The 20,790-nt window shown below is 46.8% G+C and overlaps 1 protein-coding gene across 2 annotated transcripts in view; it reads left to right on the forward strand.

Moving 5' to 3' along the window:
• Positions 1 to 20,790, forward strand: part of LOC142784704 (uncharacterized) — a 60,868-nt gene that overhangs the window by 28,503 nt on the left and 11,575 nt on the right. For both annotated transcript variants that reach the window (XM_075883204.1, XM_075883205.1), the window contains exons 9-12: positions 7,614 to 7,683; positions 8,998 to 9,188; positions 15,536 to 15,631; positions 17,070 to 17,202. In XM_075883204.1, coding sequence (XP_075739319.1) covers positions 7,614 to 7,683; positions 8,998 to 9,188; positions 15,536 to 15,631; positions 17,070 to 17,202 — 490 coding nt within the window. The remainder of the gene's footprint in view (positions 1 to 7,613; positions 7,684 to 8,997; positions 9,189 to 15,535; positions 15,632 to 17,069; positions 17,203 to 20,790) is intronic.

A 20,790-nucleotide genomic window follows, 5' to 3' on the forward strand; every position in this document is an offset into this window, starting at 1 on the left:
AGGCCAATTTGCTTCCGGTGTGACAAGTGGGGACACATTTAGCGTTGTTGCTGAAGCACGTGGACCTCACCCTCGTGCGCAAGGCCAAACTTCACGAACTTCGATGCATTAGCCTGCCCTTCTAGCCAAGAACCACCCTGCCGTGATGACTCGGCTCATTGCGACATGACTGCCACGACCAATGCCCAATACAGCCACTTGCCTTCACCGCGATGTAGATTCTCACGGTCTCCTCCGCTGCCACCCCGCTCCCCGTCTTTTGCCCGACGGTTTCCTTCGGGAAACTAACTGGTGCAGCTCCTGGAGGTGACGCTGGTGCTACGACTTGCCCTACAATTCCTCTGTTGACCCTCCCGACCAAACAGAACTTGATTGATGTAACAGTGGATGGTTTATCTGTTAAAGCTTTAGTTGACACTGGCGCCCAAATTTCTGTTATGAGCTCGCACTTTCCTGACCGCTTAAAGAAAGTCTTGACTCAAGCCCCTTTACGCTGTGTTCGTGTTGCTGACGGCAGTGCAGCTGCCGTCGTTGGTGTCTGCACAGCACACGTTACTATAGCCGGCCATCAAACCTTCGTTTTTTTCACTGTTCTCGCCAACTGCAACAATGATGTTCTTTTTGGTCTAGACTTTTTGCCCGCCCATTCGGCCCTCATTGACTGTTGAGGTAGCACGCCCCGCCACGGTGGTCTAGTGGCTAAGGTACTCGGCTGCTGACCCGCAGGTCGCGGGATCAAATCTCGGCTGTGGCGGCTGCATCTCCGATGGAGGCGGAAATGTTGTAGGCCTGTGTACTCAGATTTGGGTGCACGTTAAAGAACCCCAAGTGGTCAAAATTTCCGGAGCCCTCCACTACGGCGTCTCTCATAATCAAATAGTGGTTTTGGGACGTTAAACCCCACAAATCAATCAATGTTCAGCTAGCACGTTGCAACTTGACCTGTCCTGTACGACTGATACGCCCAGTCCGCCCCAAGTTCGTCTCTGCTCTGCTGAACATGTCCATTTGTCACCGCAAACAGTTAGTTACCTGCATTGCCGTAACAGCGCCGCCACCTGTACCTGATGGAGACTACGTGCTCACGACCATTACATCCGTCCTTCTGACTCACAGTGTTACTTTTCCGCACATTATTATTCCGTTACGGAAAAACCGTGCTTGCATTACTTCGCTGAACTTTGCTCTGTGTCCGCAAGTGCTTCCGTGTGGATAGCTCTCGCTACGCTGACACCCTCTGAGGAATGCATCATCTCAGCTTTGTACCCCAATGGTGTGCGTCGCCCCAACTGCACGCGAGTCTGTTCTTCGACAGAGAGTCCATCTTCTAATGTGGAAAAAATGATCGCGGTGGACCTTTTGCCACATCAAACTGACGCGCTCCATCACGTCCTGGAATCGTACTTTGATGCATTCGACTTCAGGGACCGTCCGCTAGGTCAAACCAGCATTGTGAAGCACTGCATTAACACCGGCGATGCATCTCCGGTACATCGACAGCCGTACCACATTTCCCCTGCGGACCATCAGGTCATTGAAATGGAAGTCTACAAGATGCTCGCCATAGACATAGTTGAGCTATATTCTAGTCAATGGGCTTCCCCTGTTGTTCTTGTAAAGAAAAAGGATAACAGTTGGCGATTTTGTGTTGACTACCGACATCTGAACCGGATCACTAAAAAGATGCCTACCCGCTACCGCGCATTGACGACGCCCTGGATTGCCTTCATGGCGCTAAGTGTTTTTCCCCCATCGACCTTCTCTCAGGGTACTGAAAAATTGCTGTCGACGACAAGACTGCTTTTGTGACCCCTGGTGGTCTTTACCAGTTTAAGGTCATGCCGTTCAGATTATGCAACGCTGCAGCCACCTTTGAACAAATGATGGACACTGAATGATGGACACAGTGGTCAATTTGCCTATGTTACCTGGACGACATCATTGTATTTTCCCCGACCTTCGAAACACACCTCGACCGTCTTTTCTCCATCCTTTCTGTTTTTCGTAACACAGGACTGCAACTGAACTCGCCGTAGTGCCACTTCGGATGCCAGCAAATAACCATCTTGGGCCATCTTGTCGACTCTGGCGTATGCGCTGGTCCTGATAAAGTTCGAGCTGCGCAAAACTTCTTCGTCCCGACCAGCACTAAGGAAGTCCGCAGCTTTATAGGTCTACGCTCTTACTTCCAACATTTTGTAAATAATTTTGCGGACGTTTCCCGACTTCTTACGGACTTGCTGAAGAAAGATGTTCCACTCTCTTGGGGCGCTGCGCAGGCTTCGGCGTTGCTCATCTCATCGCGTTGCTCACAACACCACCTATTCTAGCCCACTTTGACATGTCTGCCCCAACAGAAGTCCGCACTGATGTTTCGGTGCAGCATCAAAGTGGCTGCACCAGTGTTATCGCATATGCCAGCCGTCTGCTCTCTGCGGCCGAGCGGAACTACTTGATCGCTGAAAGGGAATGCCTTTCTCTAGTTTGGGTGGTTGGCAATATTCGGCCCTACTTACATGGTCGCCGTTTCACCGTCACAACTGATCATCTCGCTCTCTGCTAGCTCTTGTCATTAAAGTATCCCATTGGGAGTCTAGTCGCTGGGCACTACAGCTACAAGAATATGACTACTCAATGTCTTACAAATCTGGTCGTTTACACCATGACGCTGACTGCTTGTTCCGCCATCCAGTGGACCCCCCTGAGACTTTAAATGAAGCGCGGCCATGTGTGCTCTCTCTCTTTCTGCTTTCAGCAACATCCGTGATGAACAGCGCCGAGATCCCGTCTTGCGTGACATTATTGAGAAGCGCAACTCTTCGACACCCCATCCGTCTACTCGACTGTTTGTGCTTAAAGAAGGCACTTTGTACCACTACAATGTCAACACAAATGAGTGCGAACTGCTCCTCGTGGTGCTTTCCCACCTACGTTCGAGTGTTATCGCCCAGCTCCATGACACCCCCACCGCCGGTCACCTTGGTCTCTCTGAGGCTTACGACCATGTTCATCGCCGATTTTACTGGCCCAGGCTTTATTGCTCAGTCCGCCGCTGTTTTGTCGCATGCGACCAGTGTTTACGTCGAAAAAAAAAATCGCCTATTAGTCCTGCCGGGCTTTCCAGCCACATGATCTTCCTATTGACCCATTCTTTCGTGTTGGTCTTGCTTGACCTTGTGGGGATCTGAGGCGCGCCCGCAACACTTTCGCGGGCATTCCACCGCACAGCTACATCCTTTTGCTTTTTCTGCTCTGGTAACGGTGCGTGGCGATAGATGGCGCCACGTGCGGGCGCGGCACGTGGTACATGTGCATTGAGGGAGCTCTCTCTCCTCCGTGGTCGGCGCCGGGTATGCACGTGTTTCCTTCGTCCACTCCCCCTTTGGGAATCGCCGGACTGTAGCCTGCCTGGGTGGCCTTTTGGAACCTCGGCAGGCGTGTTTACTTGAGTGCTAGCTTCGGTACCGTACGCTAAGCCCACAGCGGTGCCTAGTACTTGAAGTGGTCGTACCACACCGAGTCGTACTTGCCGTAGGCCTACGCGTATGAGGTTTGCCCTAACACTTGCGACCAGGCCCAGTGGCCATCGTGAGAGTGCGCAGCATAGCCGCGAGGGACGTTTTCCCGACCGGCGTGTCAAAGCTCGCCATTGCCAGCTGCGACATGCTCGCGGTTTCCCCTTATTGTGAACGTCTGCGTGCGGGTGCCTTTGCTCCCCGCGTCTCGGGAGAGGACGTTGTACTGTTGTTCGGGGTGCCGCCAAGGGCAATAAAGTGTTGTGTATTTTTGTATTGGAACACTGTCTGTCTTGCCGCGTCATGCTAAATGCCTTATTTGATGAGCGCGCGCGGAGCGGTGCGCTACACGCGAGTAGGTGGCAAAGTCACGGCCCTGTGGCTCGCTAAGGGTGAACCTGCGGTGATCATTCGCTGCAGTTAGTAGCGGGGTCACCATAACCTCCTAGGCCCTTTCCCTCAGTCTACCTCCGGAAACAAATGGATTGCTGTCGCTATGGATCATACAACCCGGTACGCCATCACGCAGGGTTTGCCAACCAGCTGGGCCACAGATGTTGCCGATTTTCTTCTGTACGATGTCATCTTTCATCATGAAGCTCCATGCCAACTCCTCACAGATCGTGGCCGCTATTTTCTCTCCTGAGTTTTTGACGACCTGCTTCGCTTTTGCAAAACCAAACATAAATTTAGGACGGCCTACTATCCACAAACTAATGGGCTTACCGAACGATTCAACCAGACTTTGACTGAAATGCTCTCCATGTACGTCTTCTCTGACCACCTAGACTGGGACGTTGCATTGTCCTTTGTTAAATTTGCATACGATTCCTCACGCCACGATACAGCAGGGTTTTCACCATTCTATCTCATATTTGGCGGCTACCCAACTCTACCTTTCGACGGCATAATGCAGACAGCTGTCGATTCGCCGACTGGATACTCCTGTGACACTATCTTCAAAGCTCGCAAAACACGAGAAGTCACTCGGAAGTCCCTCTTAGCATCGCAAGAAACAGAAGCAACGTTACAACGCACAACATCGTGATGTCTTCTTTGCCCCGGGTTCCCTTGTGTTGTTGTATACCCCGACTCACCATGTTGGTCTCTCCGAGAAGCTGCTTTCTCGGTGCTCAGGATCCTACCGGGTTTTGCGCCAGGTGACGGACGTTATCTACGAGATAGCCCCGCTGAATTCGTCATCTCCCTCCGATCCGTTGTCTACAGACATTGTTCATGTCTCCCAACTTACAACTCTACTACTGCTCAACACCATAGAAAGCACCGAGACGGTGCTTCTGCACCCGGGGGTATGTTACAAGACTACATCACGCTGAAGAAAACAGCGAGAAAGACAACGTGATTCTGGAATGTGGAGCGCGCTCTCGCTTGCCATCTCAGCTTAGGCTTGGCATCGTGCAAATATATCTCAACTGTCACCACGTTTCGCTGTGTGCCCTCCCGTAACAACACAAAGAAAAATAAGCATAAATGTCATGACCTAACTAGTCGACGCAATATATATATAAATATATTTTTTAAATTTAAGTAAGGCCTGTGCAAATGTCATATTTTCGGTTTAAAGGAAGTGGAAACAACTTTGAATAGTAGTCGGTGACTTCTGTTAGAATGCAAGTGACAGCCTGTAAAATAGGTTGCGTTCTAAAATTTATTATACTTTGAGCGTATAAGCCGACATAACAAGCTTTTAATCTGACATATAAAGAATATATGTGAGGGTAATATGTCCATTGAACCTTGAATTGGGTCTTCACGATAGTGCAGATTTTTTTTCAATAAAGGCGTTATTCTTATTCATAATGCCGCACTCCTCCGCTGCAGTGAAACCACCTTTGCAAATGGGTTACATGCGAACCAGCATACACCTATTCATTCATTTCTTCGAAATTTCCAATAACATAAATCTGAATTGAAGTGAATTAAAATACTGTAATATTTGTTCCAATATTCGAAGCTTTTAAATATTTGCACAAGCGCACTCAATAGTAATGAAGAGACCACTACCACTCATTTGTCATGATCTGGCCCGGGTCTTGACGTGTAGTTTTTAAACAAGTTTCTGTAATCCCAAAGTGAATATCGTTTGCAACTCGTATTCAGGTCAAAAAGCAAGTTCGACAGCACTTCGACGCTTGTGTGCACATTAGGCGGCTACCTTCTATGCTTACGTTATGGCTTGCTAAAACGGTTTAGTGGGCTCCTGGAAGGCTGCTCCTTCAGCTTATACTGTTATGTTTGTTATGTTTTCCCAAGTAAGAAGTCGCTGCTTGTTTCCTTAATATTTATTTATTTATTTCAATAACTCTTAGGGTCAGAGGCATTATAGAGGGGAATGGTACACTTAAAAAATACAATAGAAACTTTGTTCTGTCATTCTTGATTGGGGTTTAACTGCAGTGGAAGAATAAAATTGCACGGTTACGTTTAAATAGCTAAAGGTCATCTCAAAGGCAGTATATCCAATTACATGCATTTTTCAACATGTTACGATACCAGACTGCGACACTGTTTTTCAATCGCTTCATATGAATCGGCTAATAATATTTCTAAGTATTCTTTTTTTCTGTGAACAATCATAAATTAGAATGCCCTAGATGCACCCACCGTTGAAACCAACAGTATAGAATTGTTCGGCTCTTTACTTGCCAGTCGATTACGTGAAGTTCCATTCTTAGGCATTACATGCCTATCGCCTTATCTTTCAACTTGAATGGGTTGTCGGATTTTGTTTTTAGACTTTTTTTTCTTTCTTCTTGTCTATACGTTTTGCTCCTTTTTTGCTTCACACATCGGGTTAATTCTTTGCTTTATATTGTCTTCATTTTTTCACTACTGTTTTTCCTAAAATGTTCTATGCATCATTCTTGTTTGTGACCCCATTCTGCAATGACTACCCGGAGTTAGCAGTATATTCAAATAAAATAAATATAAATAAAATGTTAGCAGGGATGGCACCAGGATTATTTTACCATGAAGAGGGAGTTCCTTCAGGGGGGGGGGGGGAGCTTAGTCATTGTTTTATGACTATATTTCCTTTCGGGGAGGCAACGGGAGGTAGAGCAGGTGAAAATTTTGGGGGAGCTCCAGCCACCTCGTGCCCACCTTGGGTGCCGCCCTTCAATGTTAGCTGAAAAAATAACAGTACAAGTTGTAACTATGCAAGCAAAAATCAGACTGTTAGTGAAATTGCATTTTAGCATAAATAAAGAAGTTATAGTAAATGTCTTAACGAAACAAACAAGGATCACACTTTGCAAAAAAAAAATGTAACCACATAATTGGTTTTTTGCACATCAATACACTTGAGCCTAAAGTGTCATGAGAATGGGGAATAATAGATGTGATTTATTCTGGAAGATTCTTCAAGTCTTATGAGGTTCATGGAATAAATGACTGATAACATGTGCGAGTCCAGCATCGCATGATTCCCACCTTTTGGGGATAATCGGAACGAGTGTCGATGCACGGTGGAGAGAAAATAAAGCCCTTATGCAGGGTATGACGATAGTATATTTTGGGAAAGGGACATATGCGGGAGAATTTACAGCGATGGGTGTGTGACGGACGCTTTAAACAGTCGTTCATTCAAGTGATAGCTGCGGTATGACTGTAGTTTCTAAGGATAAAGCAGACAGAATTATATTGGACTAGCTCAAGAGCAGAGGTTAGTTTAACGGTGGACTGGTCCCAAATGAATGTAGCATATTTGTGTTTACTTTCTAGTAAAGTTTTGTGAAAAAGTTTTAAAGGGACAAGGGTTACCATTACTAATGATTTCGTTAATGTGAACAGACTAGGTAAGAGTGCTAGTTACACCCAGGTAGCGATGGGATGATATGAGCGCGACAGTAGAGTTGTCAAGCATTCAAGCAGATAAGCAGTAGGGAAATGTGTTCGGGAAAAGTTTAAGACTTTTCATTCAGTAGTGTTTAGGGTGTGGCTGTACTAATAGAGTAGCAGTCAAAAGCACGGCATCATACAGAATACTTCCGGAGGTGAAAATGACATGTGCGATAGACGGGGTAAATCTTGAAATCGAGTGAACTCGGTATGCTCTATTTTTGATGCCATGTGCAGGGGACCGCGTGCGTGAAACCTCGGAAGCTCCGACGGCTGGTATTGAGGCAAAAATGTACACGCCTATGAGGTGAGTTTTCAAAGCCATTTTTTACAGTTCGACGGAATACATAAGTCTTTACAGTGATGTAGAATAAAATATACTTCGTTCTGTGCTGAAAGTGATGAAAACTGGCATAGTATACTGCTGAATGCTTTAATTGGTGGTTCTGAATTCCGAAGTAGTAAACTGCATCAGACCTCTTAGAAGTTTCTGTAATATCGTTTATGTGTTTGCGTGGTTAGTGCTTGTACAATCATGTAAAATCAATGTATCAATGTAAAAAGTCTGCGAGGAGATGGCTGTGAGCTGTGTCGTTTGATTGAGCTGTGTCGTTTGATTGAGCTATTCGTGGGTGAACTTTTTCTTTGTAAGAATAAAGATTGGCAGATCCCACCTACAGTGGCAATCGCTGATATGCCGTCAATGGTATCTGTAATCTATACATGAAGGCATACGAAAGTGCATCAAGGCTTTCAAAATTAGTGCATGCAATCTTGGAGGCTACGACATGTCATTGAAGGCATAGTTTACTAAAATGGACGAGAGAGGACTCTGGCACTGCGATTGTTCAACCACCATGGTAATGATGTGTACTACATGGATTTCCTAGGCTTCTTGCTTGCGGGCTTCGAACCCACTTGTGGATTTGTTTATTGGGGTTCTGGTTTTGTTTTGAATAAAAAAAAAGGGAGGGACCCTTATGGACTTCTTGAACAGATTTGAATTGGTGAGCCAGAAAAGTCGGAAAGGTGTAGCATAACAGCTTGACCTTTGCTAAATTTTTTGCGGCAAAGTGGATTGAGGCCACATGGAGCCAAATTGTGCCGAGAGAAATTAGATTCGACAAATTCGTGGACTACCCGTCATTTAAACTCTGGCTAAAGCGCCGTGTGTTACATCTCCCATGCACGCTAGCACCAGAGTCACCTTTAGTATAATAGGACACTCCGTGACTGAAGGTATATTCTGACGAACTGGCGGTGTGGCACTCTAGCCCGCACTTGGGTTTCTGCACCCGTGCATGCTTGTGGCGCATTCTGTGACAGCAGGAGCAGCTCGATATCATAAGTATTTCGTAGCGGGGGTTCAAATCAAACGTCCTGGGGCGACAAACGGTACACAACAACCATACTAAATTACATTGTGGGCTTGTAAACCTCTGCCGGACCAAAGAACAATTCCCATCATTCCAAAATTTGTACAAGCACTGTTCCTACCACTACGGTTTTACCTTACAATGGGTTTTCTGTGCGACTCCTCAGAATTTAGTTTTGCTTCTGAATGATATGAACTTACTCAACCCTCTCCTATTTGCTTGTCTTTGCTACTCTGAACCTTCAGGTCAAAGAGCAGCCTGGGTCCAACCGATCGTAAAGGGAGTGACACGAGCCTTTCAAGTGGTTGCTCCTACAGCCCATTGCCCCCATCTGTAGTGCCGGACTTCAAGACTCCCGACTTTGAGCAGTTCCGCAGCCCTTTCAAGGACTGCACCATACACAGGAATCCCAGCAAAGGTCTTGCCATGCGATACGGTAAGTACATGCTACATACTTCGATGTCAATTCCTAAGAAGCATGAAAACTGCCAAAAATTACTCGGAAAAATGTGGTTGCAAAACTTCAAGCATATTTCTGGTGACCAGTGAAGCTCTGAGTGGTCTTGTGAGGGCCAATCTTGGGGTGACGAAAAATTCGAATTCGAGTGCTATGTATAGAGTTTTAGACAGTGTCAATTAACGGAAAAATCAAGGTAGCAATAGCCTTCTGTAGCTTGAGTGTGCTTTAAGGGAGGATGGAGGGATAAAATTCAGACTTTCTGAAAAAAAAATCGCTTTTAGATTTGAGTTGTTTTGGATTGGTGGTGCATTAACGATGCTGAGGATGCTTGGTTGTTTGTGCGGCAGAAGACAATAACAAAATTTTTTTCTCGAGATGTTGGTGTGGAGGTCTCTTACAAAGTCACGGCTGCAAAGTGGGCAAGATGCCGATTGTTAAAGGAACATGAAAGAGCCAAATGTTTTTTACGTATTAGTAAAGCACAGTTTCGCTGTCCTGAAAATACTACTCGTGCCGTGACATGAGGCCTGTGATGCGAAAAAATGTGCGAAAAGAAACTGCGGGTGAAGTCGCCACAGTGTGAAATTTAAAAAATGGCACTTGAAGCTTAATTTTCACTGCTAATAATTAATGATGAACTTATGACAGTCAAACTTAAGGCAACACAGTTCTTAGAGTGCAGTTTGTCAATCTAAATGAAGTCATTGTTTGTTTTTAGTTTAAGCAGCGACATCAAAATTACTCATGTCAAGATTTTTGCGTCAAGATTTTTGCGTCGAGTAGCTATCGACCACCTAGTAGCAATTCGCGACCTAAAACGCATCTGAGTGACGAATGAATATCTGTAATAATAATATATTCACTATCGAACATGGTTCAAAATAGGTGGAAAACCCGCCAAATTGTAGTGCTGGCAGCGCTACTTCGCGGCCACGTCGAGGCCGCTGCACAGCTGATGCCACATTCACAAAAAATGGGGACGTCACACTGGCGTTTGGTCTGCTAGGAGCACACGTACAGTCAGTCCAGCAGTGTCATTGAATGCTTAGACATGCCTCTGTCGCCAACATCGTCATCCTCGCCGTTTTCGCGGTCAACATCGGCAGGTGATGATGACAGCCACATGAAATTGGGTATCGCCGTGATTTGCGACGATCCTTGCTTGACAGGCTCCGCGTTAAATGCTATGTATTTATCAGTCTCGGCCGTACTGTTGGAGCTCAGGAACACCAACTACACGCCAAATGTCGCGGACGTTTGGCGAGTGAATTGCTGCTTTTAGCTACAGCAGGGCACACGGAAAAAATAGCCTCGGCCTCGAGAAGAGGTCTCGTACTGCCAGTAAAACCCAACTGGTTCGCCAGCACAGGATTTACTCTGTAGAAACTAGCCACAAAGTGAAAAGAGCAAACGCGGCTGTTCTTCACAGGCGTCCATCCCCCTGTCAAACGGCGCATATAAAGTCAACCCACTTGCTGCGTTGGGTTTCGTGGCTTGGATAGGCATGAAACGCCACGCACTTTCCGCTTTTTCCGCGCCTCGACGTGCAGATTCTCGCTACGCAGCGGTTACGCGACATTTTGGCACGTATTGTTGCTCTGAATGATCGTACTCACACGCAGTGGAGCACAACGCAAATCGGTCGATGTGACACGAATCGCACGCATGCTTCAACATAGCAAGGATAGCGACTAGTGAGAGCATGGCTGGAAGTTGGCTCCAAATACGCTCGGAGATTGTCGACGTCATCGTTACTAGCGTATTATCACTCAGGATGGTATTTGTGGAACGTGTCGCACCGAACACGTAGCACTAGTGTCGTTGTCACAGGGCAGTCTATTTTTCGTTTTTTCTCCTTAGCTTTTCTACGCTGTTTGACGTCGCAACAAAGTAACTTTTACACGACGGACGCCATTCAAATTTGGCCAAGAAGGCCTACCGTATTTTTGCGCGTATAACCCGCCCCTGCATATAATTCCCACCCCCACTTTCAGCTCACTGAGAAAGAAAAAAAAAATCCTCGCGTATTGCCCGCACATTTCGTATACAGGAAAGGCTGTACAAAAGCTACTGTTCAAGCAACATAGCACATATGTAGACAGAAAAAGCTTTATTTAGCAAGCAGAATACGCTGTCTCCAAGGCCAGTCACAATTCACTCACTGTCACTGCTCTCGCTAGAGCTATCACTTGAGCCGCAGTCCTCACTATTATGCACAAGGTCATCTTCGGTTCCATTCATGTTGTTTGTGATGCAGCATTTCTTGAAACTTTTTCGCACCATCTCACCTGAAATGGCCTTCCATGCCTCGACAATCCGCTTGCAGAATAGGGCAATATCAGGACTTCCGACTCGTCCTGTCGGCGTCAAGTCGTAGCAGCCTTCGGCCATTCACTCGGCGTAATAGCGCTTGACATGCGCTTTGAAGGGCTTGTTAAGCGACACCTCTAGAGAGAGAGAGAATAAACTTTATTGGGTTCCAGCATGCGGGATTCCCTCCGGCCGCGCAGGGCGTGGGGTTCACCCTATCTCACGTTACACTAGAAGTCCTAATGTCACGCGGGCCTAGACCTCAAGGCCTTCGTGCCCCGGCGCCGCTCGGGTTACTGAGGGTGTCCCCCTTTCGCCTTTGCAGCGCCAGTGCGACCTCGAGCTGCCGGACGGCCCTTCGCTGGTCTTCTGGGTCCGTAGACCCCACACGCTGTTCTACTTGCGGCGGTAACACCGGACCGTCCGCGCTGTCTGCGTCACATCCCCAGAGTATGTGAGCCAGGGTGGCTCTCGCGCTCGCGCACACACTGCACATTTCACTCACGGTCGCCGCAACGACGGGCAAGATCGTCACGTCATGCAGCGTGCGTACGCGGAGCGCGAGCCAGGCCGAGGAGATGGCGATAGCCTTGGCGGCACGCTCCCCGGGCGTGCGGACAATACTCAGTGACAGCAAGACGGCCATCCGTAGCTTCTCGCGCGGAGCCGTGTGCGGGGCGGCTGCTAGGGCGTTGGCAAGCGACGAGTCCAAGTCGAGGCTGACGCTAAAATGGTTCCCGGCTCACATGGGTAGGGACCTGATACCAGGATCTCCGAACCGCAACGAGGAGGCGGATGCCGCGGCCCGTGGTCTCGCCACGTGCCGGACCGCGGCCGCGCCCGCCTCCGAAGACGCGACGGCGACCGAAGAAGAAGGCGAGGAGCAGCTGCTCGATTACGGCGACATCCTCGCGTGGTACAGGGAGCAACGGCGTGGCTTCCCGCCTCCGCACAAGGATCTTACCCGGTGGGAGGCGGTGAGGTTGCGCCAGCTCCAAACCGAGACTGTGCTGACCCCATCGCTAGCGCGACACGTGTGCGACACCTCTAGAGGCTGCAACATTGTCGTCATTCCACCGGGTATAACAACTAAGTCGGTGCTGTTGCGTGAAAGGTGGTCCTTCACTTCCTCAGTTGTGTGGCCGCGGAACGAGTCAAGAACAAGCATGGATCTTTTTCCGAGCATCGCACCGGGCCTGTTCTCCCATACCGTCTTGATCCAGTCTACGAACAAGTTACTGCTCATCCACGCGTTATCATGTGCGCGCAGCGCCACACCGGCAGGCACATGAACCTTTGGTAGAGTTTTCCTTTTCAAGATGACGTACGGTCGCAGTTGCGTGCCGTCGGCGAGGGCACAAAGCAAGACTGTGATGCGCAGTTCCGTGTTCCGGCCGGTCGGCACGCTCACCGATTTGCTGCCCGTCTTCTCAATCAATGTGTCTAACGGCATTTCAACATAAACAGGAGTTTCATCCGCATTGCCGATTTGCGAGAAAATGTAATTGTGCTGCTTTCGCAGGCCAATTACATATCTCTGATACTTGAGCAGCTTCTCCTCATAAGAAGCCGGCAAGCGTTGACATATTGTAGTCCGCTGTCTGATTGAGAGCCCTTGCCGCTTCATAAAGCGGTGCAGCCATCCGCGGCTCGCACGGAACTCGTGAGGTAGGCCTAGCTCCCTCGAAAGTCGCCGCGCTTCCACTTGGGCCATCTCGGTCGATACGGCGTGACCCCTGCTTCTCACATCTTCGATGAACTTTACTAGCTCCGCCTCCAGCACAGGGTAGGCACCGGTCTTGGGGCCACGAAATGACCTACGGTCGCGGTGCGCGGCTTTTAGGCTCTCTTTCTTCTTTCTCCACAGTCGCACACAGGACTCGTCCACATCGTGCCGTCTTTCCGCTTTGCGATTTCCGAATTCCTCGGCGACGGCGATGATCTTAAGCTTTTGCTGTGCAGTGAAGGCCTGCCGCTGTACGCTACTCATGGTGACAGAACAGATCGACTTAGGCTTGGTGGACGGGTCGAGATGTGGAGAACTAGCGGTATCAGCGAGGTAAAGAGCGCTAACACTCGGCGACAACTTAACAGCACTACCCCTTCTAGTACACTGTAACAGCACCCTGGAAACAACAGAACCGAAATGCATGCCTGCTACTGCATCAAAAAGTAGTACATTAATTTACTGATAATATCTATAGGCACTATAATATCTCGTTTGCCTTGCTGAAATAAATACTGCTTTATTTATTATGGAACTTACTTTATTTATTATGGAACTTTCTTAGACAGCACCACCTTTTTGGCAAGCCCTTTCCGAAAGTAAACATGGCGTCCGTGACGTAGGGACATGTGGAGGGTCACTGAGCGGCCGCGAACGTCCAAAAAGTATACTTCTGGTGTGACAGTGAGATTTTACTCTGAACACTCGAATCGTCTCTCCCCAAATGTTTTTCTAAACGCTTCAACGATGCTAGCAAGCGAAACCAAAATCGACCACAAGCTGCCGTGCTACTTGCGGAGCAACACGAATTTGCGGAAACTGCCTCCGTAGCCTTCGCTACACTGTTAAGGGGCTTCACAGCACAACAGGCATTGCTGTGAAGCAGCACTATAGAAAAAACCCCGCATATTATTCGCACCTCCACTTTGCCACTGAAATTTTTGGGTTTTTGGTGCGGGTTATACGCGCGAAAATACGGCGTGCATACCAAGTGATCGAACGATGCGCACATCTCAATCTTGAAATTTGATGTCAGGGCTCCTTTAAGTGAATGTGTCTGTGTTGGAAAACTTGTATCCAGCGATTTTAATTTATGGAAGACTTTCGGTTTGTTGTGAACCAGACTACAATCAAATTAAATGGGCAGAAATTTAGCCTCACTAATGGAAAAGTCACTTGCTCTGTGGTAGCGAAGCTCAAGTGGGTGGGAACGTATCAAGTAATTGCCCACCGCTGGTTTAATGCCAATTCTGAGTAGGTTATGGTCTTTTTGTGTGCTACTTAGCTGATATATTACTCCAAATAGTTCATTGCAATTAGCGGGGGACCTCTTTTGTGACCAACATTTCTAGTGAGCAACATTCACACCTCGAAAGCTGCGAAAAATTGAAGACGATTGGATGTGATTGTCACAGAGCAGCAGCCCTAACTACGCAGCAGGTCATTTGGATTTTTTATTTTTTTGATAATCGACAAAGGATGTTGTAAGATCATCGAACTCTTTCTTCTCAGTTCAAAGTATGTTAGGAAAACTATGATTTCCTGATTGTTTTGCCAATAGCTGCATACATGCAAGATTCGGTTCTAGACAAATTTTACAGGGTCAAGGTAGGATACTTTTCTGATCACAAAGTATTTTCAAAGACATTAAAAAACTTAGATGTCTGACATCCAGTAACAAGGAACAAAAATCTTCACTCTTTGGATTACATCTTTACAAAAATGTCATAAGAGGCGTGTGACTCTCCTTAGCCTGTACTACAAATCACTTGAAGTGGACATAGTTATAAAAAAAGTTGGATATTTTTATTATTTTTCAAATGACAGTTCTCCTAAGTTGATATACCTGATCAATCACTATACCAGCTGTTTTTTTCTAATAATGCTAGGTTGCTAAAATTCAGAGGTAATCTATCTCTGCAATTTTCATCAATATTGGTAAAGCAGTTAATTGTTGACTTCAGCTCTGCAGAGCCCGTTAATTATGTATTCAAACCTTATTACAACAAAGAGTCATGCTACACAAAAAGTAAGTTTGGGATATATGAAAATTCGTTATAAAGGTGCATTCTTTACACTCTTTATATTGCAAGATTACTCCTAATTTATTTCATTATAACTGATACTTCATAATGCCATTGTTCGAGGTTTGAGTGTAGTTGACCTCTATCGACTTTCCATTGGTGACAGAGCCATATTGCTAAGCCTTTAAGCCAGTCTTTATTCAAGACTATCCATAACTGGGTATAGAACGAGACTTCTGTGTGGTTTTCATCCCTCCATCCAGATGACAGCTCTTCAGAGCTCGATTCTCCGGTAAGCGCTACGATCGACGTCAAGAAAATAGTGGCCTTCCCGATCCCCGACACGCCAGCACATTACAGTGAGTACTTCGTAAGGACCTCGTAGTGTCAGTTTTTCATGTGCTGTTGTTTCTGGCTGTTCCAATTCAAGGCGTGAGCACGGCCAGGCAATTAAATTTATTTGTTGGACACAAAGTTCTTGATAATAAAAAAAAAGCCACAAGAAATAAGGGCGAGGTGCTAGTGTTAGTCTCGATAATTCCAGTACTTGAGAGAGCGATAAAACTGTCCTGTGCGATCAAGACATCCTTCAAAACAGTACCGCTCTGATGTCTCCTGTGTAACTCCGCAAAAAATAGTTTTGGACTGGAAACATGAAGTTGACTGACTCCTCGGTTTGACTTTTGTGGTTTTACTCTGGCACAACCATACGAGCAATTGGTCCAAAATGGGAACCTCGCGAGGAGTGTATAATTTTTCATATTATGGCGTTTCACAGGCAAAGCCATAAAGGTTAAGGACATATTTCTGCTTTTATTCATGTCGCTATAGTTATCTCACATGGAAATAAATGTATAGGCATGCATCATGTGCAGGTCTGTTGTTAGTTTTCGGCCATGTCTGCAGATAACCTCACTAATGTTCAACGCACTTGCAAAAGTATATAAAACTGTGATTGGCTCTGAACCTTTCAATTGAGGTTTTTAATTTGGGTACAAGAGTACTAACAAAGGAGAGAGCCCCTGGGAAGGTAATTCAGATGACCTACACAGCATTTTCTTCAACCACATCATGTTCCTACATCATGAAGTCAGTACGCCCCCTCCCTCCTAATTGAGCTGTTTTCACGTCTGGTTTTTCCTTCACACCCTCAAACTCTTGCGATATCCTATGAATTTGGAATTAATTTAATGCACATTATTTTGAATGACAAAAAATGCAGGTACAATGAGCACTATAGGTGGTGCTAGCAGGGGGCACGGTGGAGCTGTAGCTTTTCCAGTGGTGCAGCTGTTACCCAGTCTCCGTGTCTTGTGGCGAAAGCTATTGACCCAAGGGCATTATGACTTAGACTGCTTCAGTAGTTTCATTCCTAGGAGACAGTGTTGCTTCACTTCGGCAACAGTTAGCAACTTTGATTGTAAGAGCGCAGTTGAAAGTGCTGTTGTGCTCGCGCCTTTTCAGCGGGCGTAGCAAGTGGCTAGTATACCCTTTTACATGCTGTGCTCCTGCCATTTATGTACTTCATGTTAAGATGACGCACTACAAAAACTTTTTTGCCCTGGTGCAGCCATATTCCCTTAAACTATTGCTTTGTGGAAATAAAACAATCGATTCAAAGTAAGTTCACGGCCAAGTCTTAATTCTTATAACGTCATGATTTGTTGCGACCGCATTCATTGCTTCACCCTTGCGGTGAAACCGTTTTTTTAGTGGCGGGTTTTCATCAGAGGTGTTGTTTATATGCAAGAAAAATATAGCAGTTATTCAACTAGGTCATATTATATCCACTTGCAGCTGGCACACCTGAACCAAGTGACAGCCCTGAGCTGTTCACACTTCCTATCAATGGGACCATGAGGCGGAGGCGTGCAACGAGGAATGTGTCTCCTCTTGTTCTACCGGAATTATTGCCGGAACACCTTACGGAGTAGGTTTGAAATCTTTGTTTTGGCATCCAATGGTGTATATATATATATATATATATATATATATGCGTGTGTGTTGTATGAATATTGCGTGCGTTAGTAAGCTTTAGTTGGTTGGGGAAGTTTTTTCTGTGACAGCCAAGAAAATGACAAGTTGCGAAATGTGTGTGCAATGCCTTTGCATGCTACGAAGTATTTCGAGAGCTTGAGGGGATTTGAGAGTGCAGTTGCAAACATTCTAAAATCCAAATAGTTAGCACGCGCGCACACACACACACACACACACACACACACACACACACACACACACACACACACACACACACACACACACACACACACACACACACACACACACACACACACACACACACACACACACACACACACACACACACACACACACACACACACACACACACACACACACACACACACACACACACACACACACACACACACACACACACACACACACACACACACACACACACACACACACACACACACACACACACACACACACACACACACACACACACACACACACACACACACACACACACACACACACACACACACACACACACACACACACACACACACACACACACACACACACACACACACACACACACACACACACACACACACACACACACACACACACACACACACACACACACACACACACACACACACACACACACACACACACACACACACACACACACACACACACACACACACACACACACACACACACACACACACACACACACACACACACACACACACACACACACACACACACACACACACACACACACACACACACACACACACACACACACACACACACACACACACACACACACACACACACACACACACACACACTGTGTTCAACATTTGAGAGAAGAGGTGTAGTTAAGACATTATTCTGTAAAGATAAACTGCTTTATTGTGGCTGGGACAAGACATCAGAGCACAAGTGGACAGGATGAACACAGATCGATTTGGAAAGCAAGAGAAAAGAAAATTACCTATTTGTAGCAGGAAGCCACAAGGAAATCCTTGTGTCCATATGCTTCGAGTTGTCGATGAATTCGCTCTCGCGGTGCCAATTGCTAGCTTCCTGGAAGAGCGACCGCCCCGTAAAGGCGTTGATCCCGAGTGCGAATCTCGCACCAGGACGAATTTTTTGGGAACTAAGGAGCTTTTCTTTCTGACAAATCCTTACGAATTTCCTTATAGCTTCATGCTGCAAATGGGCGATTGTCTCTTTCCCCTTTTTTTAATCCCTCCGCCACCTTGCGGGTTTCCGCAGAACTCATCTGTAACAGACTGATTTATTGAAATCACACCAACTTGCCTTCCGTAACAGTGCACGGGCTCAATAAGTCATGACCTCGTGCTGACAGAATGCTCCGTGAAGGCCCCCTGTGTACTTTTAAAACCAGCAGGTGTTCAGTGTACAAATAGCTCCTTAGAAATAGGACTCAAATGACTATGTGCCTGCCGCTCTCTCTGCTGGCTTTCTAGAAAATGGTAAGGTGGCGAGCGGTGATGCGGCGGGGACATTCGACGGTGTAAATGAAAGGGATCGCACGTGCACGAGAGAGATTCAGTGCGAAATTAGCCTTTCCTTGATGAGATTCAGCCTCGGCAAGTATTGCGGTTTTGGCAGGTAGCAGAATCCGTTTGTTACTCCAAAAGCCGGCACGTTGCCGAGCATGTGATCTCTTGCACGTCCCGCGCAATTCAAACTCGGCGTGGTCGTCGGCGCTGGGAAATGCTTTTTTGAACACTCGGACTGGGTGTTCAGTTCGTGCTTTGTCTCATTGCAAGGAACCATCGATGCGAGACGGATTGTTCTTGAATCGAAGTCTATTGCGTACGCGGCCACTGTGTCCAGAAGTGCACTCGATAAAGTCTCGTTCGTAACTGCAGTCAGCATCGATGTTGAGGTGCTGTGGCCCATGTTGACGTGCTCGGTGTGCCTGCATTTCTTGGATAATGGCCTGCATCTTTTTTGTCTGAAAAAAGCGTGTCACAATCTGCGCACGTTTGCACAGGTCTTCATTATAGAGACGATGAGCCCGATGACAAAAACTTTTTTTGTGCGATTTCGGGGAAGTGCCCTGCAGACTTGCGCTTTTTTCGCATACAATGGCATTAGAGCAGTGAAGTTCACGTAGGGAGAGTGTCTGCTGCGCATGGTGGCGGGAACCATTGAATAAGTGAGTGCATGCGCCATCTGCCGCCGCGCCCGAGCAGCAGCTGTTTTGCTTGGCACGCTTGCCTGGTCTTAAGGTGGTGACGTCTAAGTGCCGGGCTAAGGAGCTTCGTGCCTAAAAATGATTAAGCTCTTTCTTTGCATAAAACACTCCACTCTTTCCTGCAGAATGGGAGTGGTGTGTGGCCGAACGACCTTTGTGTGGCAGACCTGGTTATGTATTAAGCGTTTAATAGAGCATTCCAGCGCACTAGGAAATGAGTGGGAAGCACCTGCTGTTTAATTGTAGGATATGTGCCAAGAAGTAGAGCCAGTTTTAATGTGATAACTTCAGAGAGCTCGTTTTGTAGAAATCAGGGCATCGGACTCATTTGTTGCCAGCGAAAAATCACTTTATTCGTGACCGAAAGAGTAAGATGCAAATAAAATAAATATTTCAGGGTCCAACTGGCGAGCGATGTTTTCTGCATGGCAAGCAAGTGTTCTACCACAGAGCCACAATATTTGTCAGAATAGCCTGAAAATAAAAGCACTATATCAGTGTCATGTAGTGGAAAGAGCTTACGCTTCATATATTGCGTGGCAGAAGCATACAGTCTCGCCAGGCATCAAAATATGTGAATTTAGCAAAAAGTGGGTGCTCTAAAAGGCCACCCATTATAAGGTCCTCGGACATATTTAACCATAATCAGCAGCTGAACCATCAACAAAGTGAACAGCTGGGTAGGTTCGCGTGTTGCCCTACGGACACTTAGTGGGCCCTCCGCTGATTCACAAAGCAAATATGGCTAAGGGCACTTAACAGTGGGGCTTGTAACAGGCATTCATCGATGCTTTGAAACGACCAATGTTACGCACACAGCCATTTGGGATAGGGAAGGAGGTCTCCAATTTCTCGTTACAATTCGCCGTCGCTCCACCTAAACCATTCTGACACTCTGGGTCGGACATACAGTCGAACCTCGATATATAGAACGGCGCGGCAATCGCGAAATAGTTCGATATATCCAGAATACGATATAAAAAAATCGCAAAAAAAATTCGTGAACAGCTTGCTGAAAACAACCAACGAACTGTTCAAGCGTGGTGCAGTAAATACTTGAAGAATCAAACATAATATTTATTGTGTTGGTTTAAAATATTGAAAAAGAGTAGCCTGATTTTTGTTGGCCATGGCGTTTTTGACGGCTGCGTCCTCAATATAGTCCAGGCAATCCATAAGTGATAGGCCGGTGCCTTCAATCGCGCCGCGGTGGCGGCGCACAAGGGCCAAGGCAGCTACGACCTGAGCTGATGTCGGGAGCGGGGCACCATCAGCCCTTGCAGGATCCACCTCGGCAGAGTCTTCATT

This window comes from Rhipicephalus microplus, unplaced genomic scaffold (genome assembly GCF_043290135.1).
Source record: "Rhipicephalus microplus isolate Deutch F79 unplaced genomic scaffold, USDA_Rmic scaffold_15, whole genome shotgun sequence".
Taxonomy (NCBI): Eukaryota; Metazoa; Arthropoda; class Arachnida; order Ixodida; family Ixodidae; genus Rhipicephalus; species Rhipicephalus microplus.